The 12,639-nt window shown below is 37.5% G+C and overlaps 1 protein-coding gene across 2 annotated transcripts in view; it reads right to left on the reverse strand.

Annotated features, from left to right (window-relative positions):
* Positions 1-2,785: 2,785 nt before the first annotated feature.
* Positions 2,786-12,639, reverse strand: part of CPEB4 (cytoplasmic polyadenylation element binding protein 4) — a 42,719-nt gene continuing 32,865 nt past the window's right edge. For both annotated transcript variants that reach the window (XM_084536124.1, XM_084536123.1), the window contains 4 exons: positions 12,155-12,273; positions 11,138-11,252; positions 10,741-10,922; positions 2,786-7,301 (listed from right to left, as the gene is read on the reverse strand). In XM_084536124.1, coding sequence (XP_084392250.1) covers positions 7,074-7,301; positions 10,741-10,922; positions 11,138-11,252; positions 12,155-12,273 — 644 coding nt within the window. In that variant the 3' untranslated portion in view covers positions 2,786-7,073. The remainder of the gene's footprint in view (positions 7,302-10,740; positions 10,923-11,137; positions 11,253-12,154; positions 12,274-12,639) is intronic.

The raw sequence follows: 12,639 nt of genomic DNA on the forward strand, positions 1-12,639 counted from the left end.
GCTCAGTAACGTATTTAGAGCACCGATTCAGCCCCTCTACCCCCTTCAATTTCTATGACTGGGAGGACAGCTGCAAGTATATTCTTATCCCAGAGGCTGTTTTTCATGCCGGCGGACTGAATCAGCTTATTTTATACAGAGGAAGAGATGTCAGTGTTTTTTCCTCATCTGTCCTTTCTGAGGCTATTATTTGTCTTAGATTTCCTGTAGGCAAGCAATGTGCATTTTGGACTGCGCCTGAGCAGGCTTTCATAGCACTGAATAAACAGCAGCTGGAGAATCAGGACAGACAGTAGAAACTGTCCAACAACAACTTGACAGCTAAGAGACTCTCTTTAAAATATACCTTCGCCTTTAACTCCGAACTAGATGGGTTTTATCCATCTCCACCCAAACTGAGTTTCTTCACTGATGTGGAATGTAGCAGTTCATTTAGTGAAAGTAGCACCCAAGAGAAAGCTGGTGGCTGACTGTGCTCAGTGAGCAGTTTGTGCTGAAAGAAAATAGTTGAGATTCATGTACTGTGGAAATTCTGAAATTCTACCCCGCAGGCATATCTCCACCTTCTGGAGTCTGCCCCTAGCATTTATTTATAGTTTCTGGACAAACTGAAACCCAAAAGGGATTCGTTATATCAGCTTTCCTAGAAAGTTACTCCTCAGCAATTCAGAATCGGCCAAAGCCCTCACTACGAAGTGTGGTTATTTTCAGTTTTGAACGCTCCAGACTTGTGATATTTCACCTTTTCTGAGGTGAATTTTTTAGACTCTGCCTGTGTAATGAGATTTCATTTATTAAACATTCACAAAGTATTTTGCAGTCTTCAGACGGGAAAAAGTTTAGCATTAGTTTACACACCCCCGGATGTAAATCAGATGATTTATCCTGATAAACCACCTCTCAGTTTATATCATTCGTGAACTAAAATCACTCTGGGAGTGCCTTGTTTGTGGAAGACATCACTGTGCCACCATCAGGGAAAAGCTCATACCAACAAGACAAATTTCAGGCCTATCGTATTTGTTAGAAACCATTATCAGATAAAACACTGATGAGTACATGCTTTCTGAAAGACCACTCTGCACTTGAAAGTAATATCAAGAACTTGTTATCACTCTGGGAGAGGCCAAACTACAACTATTTCCTAACAATGCCAACACAGAGAATAGGGAGAGAAGACTTCTATTACCAGCCAAGTAACTGGTCAGTACCGTTTATATATTGTCATTATTTGCTAGGCAGACATCCCATATCTAGCCTCTTAAATTTTTGATCCAAAGCTTACCAGCATTTTATGCTTATTTTTAAATAGCCATTTCAAGGGACTGAAAATCTATGCATGGAGTTACCAGCAGTTTTTTGATTCTTGTTAAAAAGGCATTAGCTTCTAAGTTTACATCATCCGAAGCCAATGGGAATTCAAGTGATTAGCATCTTGCAGAACTAATCCCATTATAGCTCAATTCTGTAAGATCTGCATTTCCTGAAGCACCCATGGAAAAGAATTATACTCAATATCTATCAAACATTTACAACACCATCCCTCAGATGATGGCACAAGAGATTAGTAGCTCAGATGCCAATAACAAAGTGCTGGCCACTGCAGCAATATACCTATTTTGACTCCAGTATTTTATTTGGGGCAGGAGTTTGTCTCACAAGGTACACATGCACGTTTCAACTCACAGTTCCACTTGGAGCAGCTACCAGACCAATCAAAATTATTCTACACTGAAGCTTAGCTATTTGTACCAAAATATGGAAACTGAAAATAAATAAATAAATAAATAAATACTGGGGGAATTGGCAGCCACTGAGGATGAAAAACTCTTTTGAATAGTCCCCAAAGGGCAGATCCATAAGGTGGCAACACTTCACAAGACACTTCAGACATTTCAAGATGAGATACTTTAAATGAAAGGCTGCCACCAGCAAGCTCATCTAAGAACATTCTTGAAAATTCCAGACTTTTTCCTTCTGGGAGTATCAGATTACAACTGCAAGACAAGTAAAAAAGAATCCTTGTCTGTCCATGACATGCTTGGCCTTCACGGGCCCTGGCTTAGTTATCTTTTTGTCCCAGCTGCACAATGGTTTCTGACTTACGTCAAGTCATGCATTGCATGTGCCTCACTGGTATTCTTCTCATTAAATATGTCACCTGCACGGTTAGCTTGACTTCTTTGCTGTGTAGTGGTTTTCATCTTTGTCCCTATGAATTAGCAGCAGAGAGCACAGAGTAGAAGAAATTGATCAAACTATAATTCTTGGCTAGGCCAATACACTTCAGAGGCAGAGGAAAAAACAGAAACAGCAGTGCTGAAACTGCTGAAAGGCTTTTCCAGAGCTTCACAAAGATTTCTCAACAAGCACCAAATTCACAAAATTAAGTAGATAGGGTTCAGCATTCCCTAAAGACATCTGGACCTAAGCAGTAAAGATGTTTCTTACGGCCTGATTCAACAGACAACAGTTCTACAGTCCTCTAGACATCGCCCTTTCCAGTTCTGCAGCACTGCACATTTATTTTTGTGGCAATTTAATGCAGTGTACAGGGCACTCGACATCTCTCAAGTGGTTACAACCTCCCTCACACGTCTCCTACAAAACCATGCCCTAGGTTTTGACCAGAACAGGGCCACGGAGCTCAGCCTTAGGCACTTTACACATCGCATATCGTGTGCCATACACTTCATCAAAGTCACTTCCCAAGGCCCATGAGCTTCAGCCACAAAGGAACATGTATCTACAGGAAGCTTAAAATAAAAAAGGTTAAGAAGAAGCATTGAGTTAAAAGTTTTATTCATTCAACATCTCACATTACAAATATTTAAAAATTATATGCATACTGGTATAAATAGTCATTTGCAAACTATTTAATAACATTAATTTTTCACTAGCACTTCAACAAATGAACTCTTTAAAAAAAGTAACTTGTGTTATATAACTTAGAGTAGAACATACAAAAATATGAACTTAAACGTGAAAATGACTTTAATAAAAAATGAATTACCCTTATTTAAAATGCTATAATAAATACTACAACCTCCCCATACACAGTAAAAACTATATGGAAATTCAGCCAAGTAGTACAATTAACTGACATACTTAAATAACTTTTCCTTCTGATAATATGAGCAATACATTGGGGGAAAAACATATTAGGGATTAGTAAAAACTAGACACCCACTTGCTAAAAGTTTCACTTCCAAAAAATATAACAAAAAAATCTGATGAAAATTATAAAAACTAATTATACTTTAAAATTTAAAAATATAAAAAATAAAACAGTTGAATACAATATTGTCCCAATTCTTACAATGCTATCACAGTAGCTTTAAAATAAGATAATAAAATAAAGCAAATGACCAAAACCTTTTATTCCATTTTTTTTAAAAATAATCTCAAATTTACATTAGTAGAAAGATTGATTTCTGATTCTTTTCTTTAGAAACACCAGCAAGAAAGAGGATTTACTAGAACAGTAGAAAATGACATTTTTAAATGTCTGCAATTAAAAACAAAGAATTACACTGCAAAGATCTTCCAGAAGTCTGAAATAGGTATTGCACATAACTTGAAGTTAACTTGCCACAATTCATCACATTCAAGTTTTAAATCACCTTATAACAGAAGGTTTTAACTCTTCTAAAAACAAAAGGGGTGAATTATCAAGTCTTTCCAACAGCATCCTTATAAAACGCTAAATTCATTCACTGCAAGTTTTAAATTTGCATTCTGCAGAGGTCTGTGTATGGAGAAGTATATACTATACCAAAAAGCACAGGGCAGTGGGGTTCCTTTACATATAAAATAATCAGAAACACTTTATTTTACATTGCAAAAATAACCATGTAATTACTCTGTAACTACATTGTAAATACATGGCCAGTGCCATGCTAGTGTGATAAAACTACATGCTTATTATTAACCCCTTTGCAAATTGAAGTGATACCCTAAGACTGGTAAACTAATTACATGTTAATTATGTTTGGAGCTACATGGTAACCCCAACTACAAATCCCATGTAATCAGAAGGACATGTAATCACTATTTAAGTACAGAGTAATGTATATAATTGTTTATGCCCTGTAAATCGAAGTGTAACCAAATAATCTGTAAACACGCTTGTCACACAATCACAAGTGAATATTAGTAGAATAACAATTTCTTACATTAGTCATGCATACTAACATTACATGCCTGCCACCTAGCAGGCTCTCTTTTATTCTTTAAATATAATTTAAAAGAGCAGACACATTTCTGCATCAAACACCTAACATCAATTTTTTATTAATATTAAAAATGGCTAAACATTCACCAAAAACGTCTGCATTTGTGTATAATTTTTAAAAACTTAGTAAGAAGCGGTAGACAATTCTGATGTTTCTTTACTTTTAAATTCTACACTATATTTATGCATTTAAATTTCAGGGTCTAAAGACAGTGTCATTTGTCACTTTCATGCTTTTCTTCTTTAATTCTCAACTTTACATATACTATTTCTTAAATTATATGTACACCAAATACCTGGTGCTGGGCTAAGATGTTTAAGCAACATGCTTTCTTTTCTCTGCAGATTCTAAAATAGCATTGCCAGTGCACAACATCCATAATTCAAAATGTATGCAGAGCACTGAAATGTATAAAAAGCAGAATATAAGAAAATAAAATTTATTAAAATTATTTATATTAAAAAATGAAGTATATGAAGATCTCTCAGTAATAAAAGTACAAAAAGCTACTCTTTGCAATATGAAAAATTGAGGTATTGCATAAAGAGATATCCCGTCAGTGAAAAGTGTGCCTAAAAATGCTCACTGTTGGAAAAACAAGATATACAAAAGTAGTGCATAACAAATATACATTATGTGCATGACAAAATAAGTTAGCTACAAAAACACTGTACCGAAATTCAGCAGGTCATGTACAAAGGGAAAATTATTATTCAAAGCTAGTTCTCAAACAGTGTTATTTCTTGTAATGGTAACCCATCTCACCTGTTTACTGGGTAGGATCGGCACAATAGCACACCCCAAGCCACCTACAAGCATTAAAAAAATTAAAGGAACATTCCAACTATAATTATGTACTTCAGAGAAAAAAAAGTCCCTGACAATCTACACAAGAGCACTCTGCATTTGCATTACTGTTGTCAATATTTTCAGGGATTTCATTAAAAGCAGCTCCCTTTCTATACTTGACTAGTAGACAGCAAATGTCTCCATTTTGACCTTTGGAACTCGATAAGGTATAGTTCATTAAAGCCTGTATTGAAAATAAAAACTACTTCTCATAAAGATAATCTGGGCTGGGGGAACAGGACGAGGGGGCTGACAAAGGCTTTCAACGGAGCAGATGTTTTCCGAGCAGTGCTGAGGCAAGTCTTTGGTCTGAGAGAATCTAGGATGGTACCATGCCGGTCAGGCAGCTTAGAAGATTGCCACTGAATTTGTTTGCACACTGCTAAATAATCATTTCAGAAGTTGGCCAGGGCATTAGTTCAAAAGTAATAAAAATAATTTTCAGAACTACTCCTTCATTCATCTATTTCAAACTAAACCCCTGCACCCACTCTTTATCATTCAATTAACATGTACTGTGTTAATGCTTCTCAAGGTAGAACTTATTTATAATAAAGCAGGCATTAACTTAGCAATCTTGGCACTTCAAATACCTGTGTTTCTTTATTTCTCCATATTAAGTTCTGAAGAGGAGGAACCTTAGCTGGAATTCTTTCTACAGGAAGAGTAAGAAAGGCATATGCATGCTCGCACTGTTTCATGCAATAATTCAGAAAACAGTGCAAAACAAAGCTTGGAAACTACTTAGGTTCATGCCTTCTGTTACAACTAAGTTAGAGGGTATTTAAAACTAACTTTACATCCAAGATGGGAAACCAATAAGCAGCCAATTTTACTTTGCGTGACATCTGAATATCAAAACTTCAGTAAAAATCAGCGATATCCTTGAGGTATCTTTAGGTTTTCTACTTTTTCATGTCAAAATGGAGAGCAAAGGCTGGCCCCTGATGAATGTTAGCATATTAGGATATAGAGTTATGTTATATATAGCCATCAAAAATAAAATCTATATATTTATCCTTCAGGAGAGGAAATGCCAGTTAACTAGTTGTCATTACTCTAGCTTTGGTAGGATTTCTAGGGCTGTAACCAGACAATTGAATTATCTTAAAGGAAAAAAAAAGTGCACTCCCCCCCCCCTCAGTAGTAACATTACTCAACTTTTACATTCAGGAATTCTTAAAATGTAATAATTTTGATGAAAATATAATAAGCTCTGCCTATCTCATCACTAATTTGGATGTGGGTGGTAGTCAGAGGCAAGGTCGGATATATACCGAGCAAAAATTTCAGCCTCAAAACCCTTAAAAGATTTACACCAAAAAAAAAAAAAAAGAAAAAAAAAAAAGAAAAAGAAAGAAAAAGAGAAAGAAAGGAAGAAAGAAAGAAAAAACCACATTACTATAATGCTGCTTCAACTTTGCTCATGCATTTTTGTTGCTTTAAACATGCTCTTTCCTGTTGATAGGTAAATGTTAACTTCATCTGTTGCTGGAAAAATGTGAAGTCAAAACAAAAAGAGAGGCAAAAACAGGCTTCCCTGGGGGAAAGTGTCAGAACAGACTGATAGTGTTATTGTTACATGGTTATTTTAATAAAAGTATTCTTATGTTCTTTATTAACAATAATTTAATTAAAAAAACAAAATACTCTATTGTTTCAATTCTCTTTTCTTAATATTTTTCTCTCCTCTAAGAAAATGTTGCATGAAATTAAGTGTTCTCTCCGTAGTAAAGACAAGAGAATGCAACTCACTTGCAACATGTTATCAATACGAAAAGGAGTTCCCAATACAGTTTTCAATGACAAGATTCTACAAAATACCCATATTATAGGTCATTCTTTCATTATACTATTGTTAAATTACAGACTACTACAAAAGGACATGCTATCTTGAATAAGAGAAAGGGCAGGGTGGGGTAGGGATAATCAGGATAACAGAAGAGTGCACTTAATTTGAGGCCTGCATATGAGCACTGCAGTGATCATTTAGTTCCAGCGGAATGAAATATGTCTTGGGCGATCTCCTCCCTCCTTCACCAGGGGCTTGTGGAATTCCCTGCCAGCGCGTGAATGGATAGCAGCCCAGCAATATTCACAGTAATACTGCAGACAGGTAACATTAGCACAGAAAAATGGAGCAAATTTTCCACCGCAACGGGCCCCCTGACATTCATCACAAAGCTGATCATCCAAGACATATGGCTTAACTTCCACCTGTATACAGAAAATGAGAAGAAAGTTTTACAATTCTTAATTACAATGTAGATGATGACAGTTCCACAACACATACTGTCTGTATTCTAGCAGGATTGCAATCACAGTCCTCTAGTGGGGAACAACACAGACGAGAATTATCCTCCTCATTACACTTGATCATAGCCCTTAATCACCAAAAACCCTGGGCACTTAACTTGAGAACAATCCTGCTCCCACCATCTTCCTCAACGGAAAAAACAACAGAAACCAATGCTTAGCATCAGTTTCACACATGTTGTCATTTATTTACAGAAAGGAACAACAAACGTGTTGTTACAGAGCTGATATACACAGACTCACACCAAACTACTGGAAAATTCTGGGGGTTTATTGTTGAGTATGGTGATGCACAGTTAAGCTCCTACCCATTCAGGTAGGAATGTAAACTGTTTACACAACACTGTAACTACAGATTAAATATGCATATAGTCTGCAAATTGCAATGCCTGAATTCTCAACTTAGAAAAAATAAATCATTAACATATTTTTCTGTTTTCTTTTTTTTTCTGTGGCTTAGTCCACTCAGCAAAAAGAGACCCATCTAATCTTGCTGGTGTCAAATATGAAGCTTAAAATGGGACTGATGACTACCTAATGCAGTTGGCATTAAGAGCCAGATGAGCAGAAGTAATTCAGCACAGCAAAAGAAAAAGGAGAAGAAAAATTTCTTCAAGTTCTTAACTGATAATGACTCACAGGAACTTACCAGCTGGTGCTCCAAGGATACATCCACGCTGCAACATCTGCAGGCTACTAGCTTTTAATCTAGACATTTGCATACCAAAAACAAGCCTGCTGTACTGTGGGCTACAAAACCCTGCCCACAGCACTCCAGAATGCTTACTGTGTGACAGGAAGGCAATGCTCGCTGCTGTCGGTATACAAGCTGGCTAGAGCACAGCTCGTTTAGACATGCCTACGTGTTTAAATCACAGCTGCAGCACTGCCATCCCCTAAAGGCTCCGTTTCACCTCATAACCAGTAATCACCTCCACTCCCACTCCTCTGCTCCCTAGGACTATGAGAGGTCTATGTGACATTTCAGAAGCGCAACACAAAACCTCCCCTTAAAAAAGCATACATACAAGTTCCTGTTCTAGAAGTGCCTGTGAACCTTCTCTGAAGCTTGTGCCATTACGTATTTTCACAACCATGTTCAAATATACAGACTGTGACTGGTGTCTCTATGTTATCCTGCTATTTCTGCATCTGGCTTAGGAATGGGCCCTTCTACATCTCACAGATCTCAGTGGCGTGCCAGCTCATTCAAGTAAGGGCATTCACAAGCTCCCATATTTTTAAACTTACCCAGTTTTATCACAGTCCAGGCAGGGCACTGCAGTAGTTTGATGGCATTTGTGCTAACAGTACAAACAAACTGCTTGGAGACAATACAGCAGCCTTCCTCTCCCTATTCCATTGCTAGAATTCTGTTTCTCAAACACCCCTCCGTGCCAGCTCAGCAGAATGAATATGTAAAAGAGCAGAGGCAAAGATTCCGAATCTTATCGCTTTCTCTCTTCATCACCTAGTTTGCTAAGCAGTTTGAGGTCAGGTACTCAATAACGAGCATCTTCTCCAAGTGCTAAGAGGAGAAACTACAGCTATGCTGCGCAGGCCTCCTTAACATGGCGACTTCATTACATCTGTACCTGTGTATTCAGAGGCTGGTCTAGGCTGTAACCTAAAGGCCAAACTACAGTACAGGTAATTAAATTACATCTCTGCTTGCTTTAGCCTGTTACTACACCACTGTTTTCAGTGCAAGTTTACAAAGCATGGGTATTAGTCAGAGTCTTCAACACATTCAGTTGGTGTGTGCTGAAGTGCATATTCACAATATGGCCCGCAACTGTTACCTGTGCTACATATATGGAGGCTTCCCAAGAAGTAGCTTAAATTACAGCAACTTCATCCAGCACTGTTAGGATGGTGGCATGCATCAGAAGCTCTGTAGTGGTGGGTGCTGCAGGCCACTGAGCGTTTAGCTTGCATTACCTCTTTGAAGAGCATACCCTCTAGCAGCATTTCCTTGCCTAAATATACAGGAAATCCCTTCTTGTTACTACTTTCATTTTTATTTCTACAAAAAAAAACTTTATTAGAAAAAAATTAATAAATAGCATCTTAGTAAAAAGTAGCATTGCAACTGTTGCATTTTTATGTTTTATGCAACCAACTACTCTTATAATGAACCCTCTAAGCACTTATCTCCCCACATTTCTTCTGAACTACAAACAGAATGGGGAAATAAGGAGTGGGAGGCGAGAAGGAAGAGGAAACAGATTGCAAAATCTTTGTCAGAGTTCACAAGTACTTACTTCAATTTCTAGTCCCAACAGCTTCAATGGACCTATTCACCCAAGTGTCTTCTTATGCAAGCAGAAGTTGCACAAGGGCAGCGCAAATTATTTGTTCAAAGCCATACAGAAGTTATTTCAGAGCCAAGACTGGAACAAAGACATTCCAATTCGCAGGCCCTGAGTCAAACTGTTGTTATAATTCTTCTACCCAAGCTTTATAGCCAAAGGAGAAGTGAAATGATAATCAGATCATCAGCAAAGTGTGTGTGGGGGGGTTCCTTTGTAGTAATAATCAAATTAAAATCAATAATGAGTCAGGTAAGGAAAATCCAAAGACCAAGCATGTGAGTTAGAAAGAATGCTAGATGTAAGGATCCCAATTTATCAAAATTGTGGCCCAAAGATCACTCTAATTGGCATAGTCACATTTTATATAGATGGGAGGGCAGATGCAAGCAAATGGCAGATATATTTGGCATATCCCATTAATTTATATTAACAAATTAATAAAATCAAGCAAGAAATAATTATAGTAGATTATCATTGAAACAATTAACTGAGCACAGTCTTTACATAAGCTGTGCAGGGTGGCTGTGAAGCTGTAATGCACACTAAGGAGTTCACAATGCATTACCATGGTGTTCTTTAGGACCATTCAGCACACAATGTGTAACGCTAGAGTTAGATTCTGCCCTCTCTCTAAAAAGATGCAGAACAGGAGTAAGAATTGCTCCACCCTTGGCAGATACTTTCCTCCCTAACGTTCTACAAATACTACAAGTACAAATACTTGCAATGGGAGTATATGACGAATGCGATATTCTTATAAAAGGGGAAGGCAGCTGACATGCTTCCCATTATGCTAAGCAATTTGAGAAAGTCTGCTTCACAGTTGCCTCCCACGTTCCAGAAGCAATAGCTTTGCACCACTCCTTCATTTTTATTCTGTGTTGTATCTAAGTGGCACAATCTAGCCCTAAATATGCAATGAATCTGATATAACATTTACAGTCTTCACAATGACACACATTTACATGGAAAACCGTTTCTAGAGAAGGCACTGAACAAAAATAGAATATGCTTGAAGACCTTACCCGTTTATCTATCTCTCCATGCTGCAGCTGAACAAAGCGAGCACTGATAGCAGCTATGTAACTCTGTTGATTAGAAAACGCAACCCGCCCAGCTCCTTTTGGGTACTTCAGCTCAGGGTCTGTGTCAATTCCAGCATAGCACACCCCTCCATAGAGCCGATCCATTATCATTGCAAGTTCCACTAAACCAGAAAGGAAAATGAAACAGTGTAGACTTGGTAAAATTTTCTCCACTTTAAAAAGCATCAAATACAACAGTCCATTTGTATTCATGTTCCCCACTGTGAGCATCAAGAACATGTAATAGTTCCTTTGCTGAAACAACTTCTCTCCCCCCTTGCTCCCCATATCAGACTGCATATTCAACATGCCCAGTGCTGCGGAACACTCAGTGTACCTGCTCGTAAAGGCCGAGGAACACCACCAACAAAAATGGTTTTTCGTGGGTCAAGAGGCTGTGAACCATCCATAACAAAATCACTATCACTAAGGTTCCAAGGCCGGATCTGAACCTATGGACAAAAAGCCTTTTTTTTTTAACCATTCACAATTCAAAGTATCTTAGTAATATAAATTAGAACAGTATCCTACACAGAAGAAAACCTCTTAATTCACACTATTTTTTTTAACTTGCTTTCTACTTGTTCAGCAATCGTTTCTCAGAATGAAATGGCAATAAGCTCTGTTAAAGACAGACTACTTGATCGTACCAAATTTCACCACTTCCCTGTTACCCAAATTTCTGGGAAGAAACTCACCCTCTACTTACGCACTTACTTAATCATGACTGAACTGTGCTGTACGAACCACACTACTGCATACATATCTAGACTATTTGTGTTGGTCTAGCCAAGTGTAAGCACTAGACTACCGTTATCTCAATGGAACAGGCTCCAATGTGCAAAGTTGTATGTTTATTTACTATGCAAAACTAGCTGCTGTACATTTGCTTACAGCTGGCCAAATTTGAAGCACAGGAATATAGCTGAAGCCTCTGCAACTATTAACAGACTTGCATTGGCCACAAAACTGTTTGTACTAACAACTTGTAGTTCCATGTATTATGTTTTTTGGATTTGTCTCTGTAAAAACAAGTTACAAACAACAGTATAGACAATATGAACTCTACATTTTATTCAATAAGCCTAAAGCACCTGTCTGAAAATATATTTATTATAAAAAAAAAGGTGAAATTTAGCAAACCCTTTTTTAACAGAAGTGTGAATTGTAACTAGACGTAAAAACTTGCTGATGCCTACTTTAAAAATATGTAACTTGATCTTCGTTTTGAGAACTTAATTTGATTTAAGGAAATGTAAACATTAGCACTCTGAAGACTGAAAAATAGGCATCTGAAGAGAATGATTTCTGGTTATCATACAGGAATTGTGCAGGCCCTGAAAATTCTACCTACCGGTTTGTCTTTGATAGTGGGGCTGGAAACACAAAGATAGAGCTTTCCATCTTCTTCAATACATGCATCAATCAGTGCCTGTACAGAGCTTTCATCTTGGAACAGCAAAAATGCATATCCTACAAAAGGAAAACAAACACAATTTATTTCTTCTATTCACCTATAGCACAGTAATTTAACCCAAAATTATGCTTGGCACCATGTCATCATGCTACCATATACAAGCCCTCTGCAGTCATGACGGAAAGCAGGGAGATTGCTGATCGGCATATCCTCTCCCCATTTCCTTTGAGAAGGATAAGCCAGTAGCAAGAACTGAACAAAAGCCACAGCTGCGGAGGCACACTTCCCACAACAGTTGTTAATACAAAGTATAAGTCTTCCCTGGCTACTGTGGACAGCATTTAGCCCCTTTACAGAGGACTAGCTTTGTCTATTCTTATAAAAATGAGTAAAGCAGAACAAGTAACAACACACCAAAAAAA

Source organism: Aythya ferina, assembly GCF_964211825.1.
Source record: "Aythya ferina genome assembly, chromosome: 14".
Taxonomy (NCBI): Eukaryota; Metazoa; Chordata; class Aves; order Anseriformes; family Anatidae; genus Aythya; species Aythya ferina.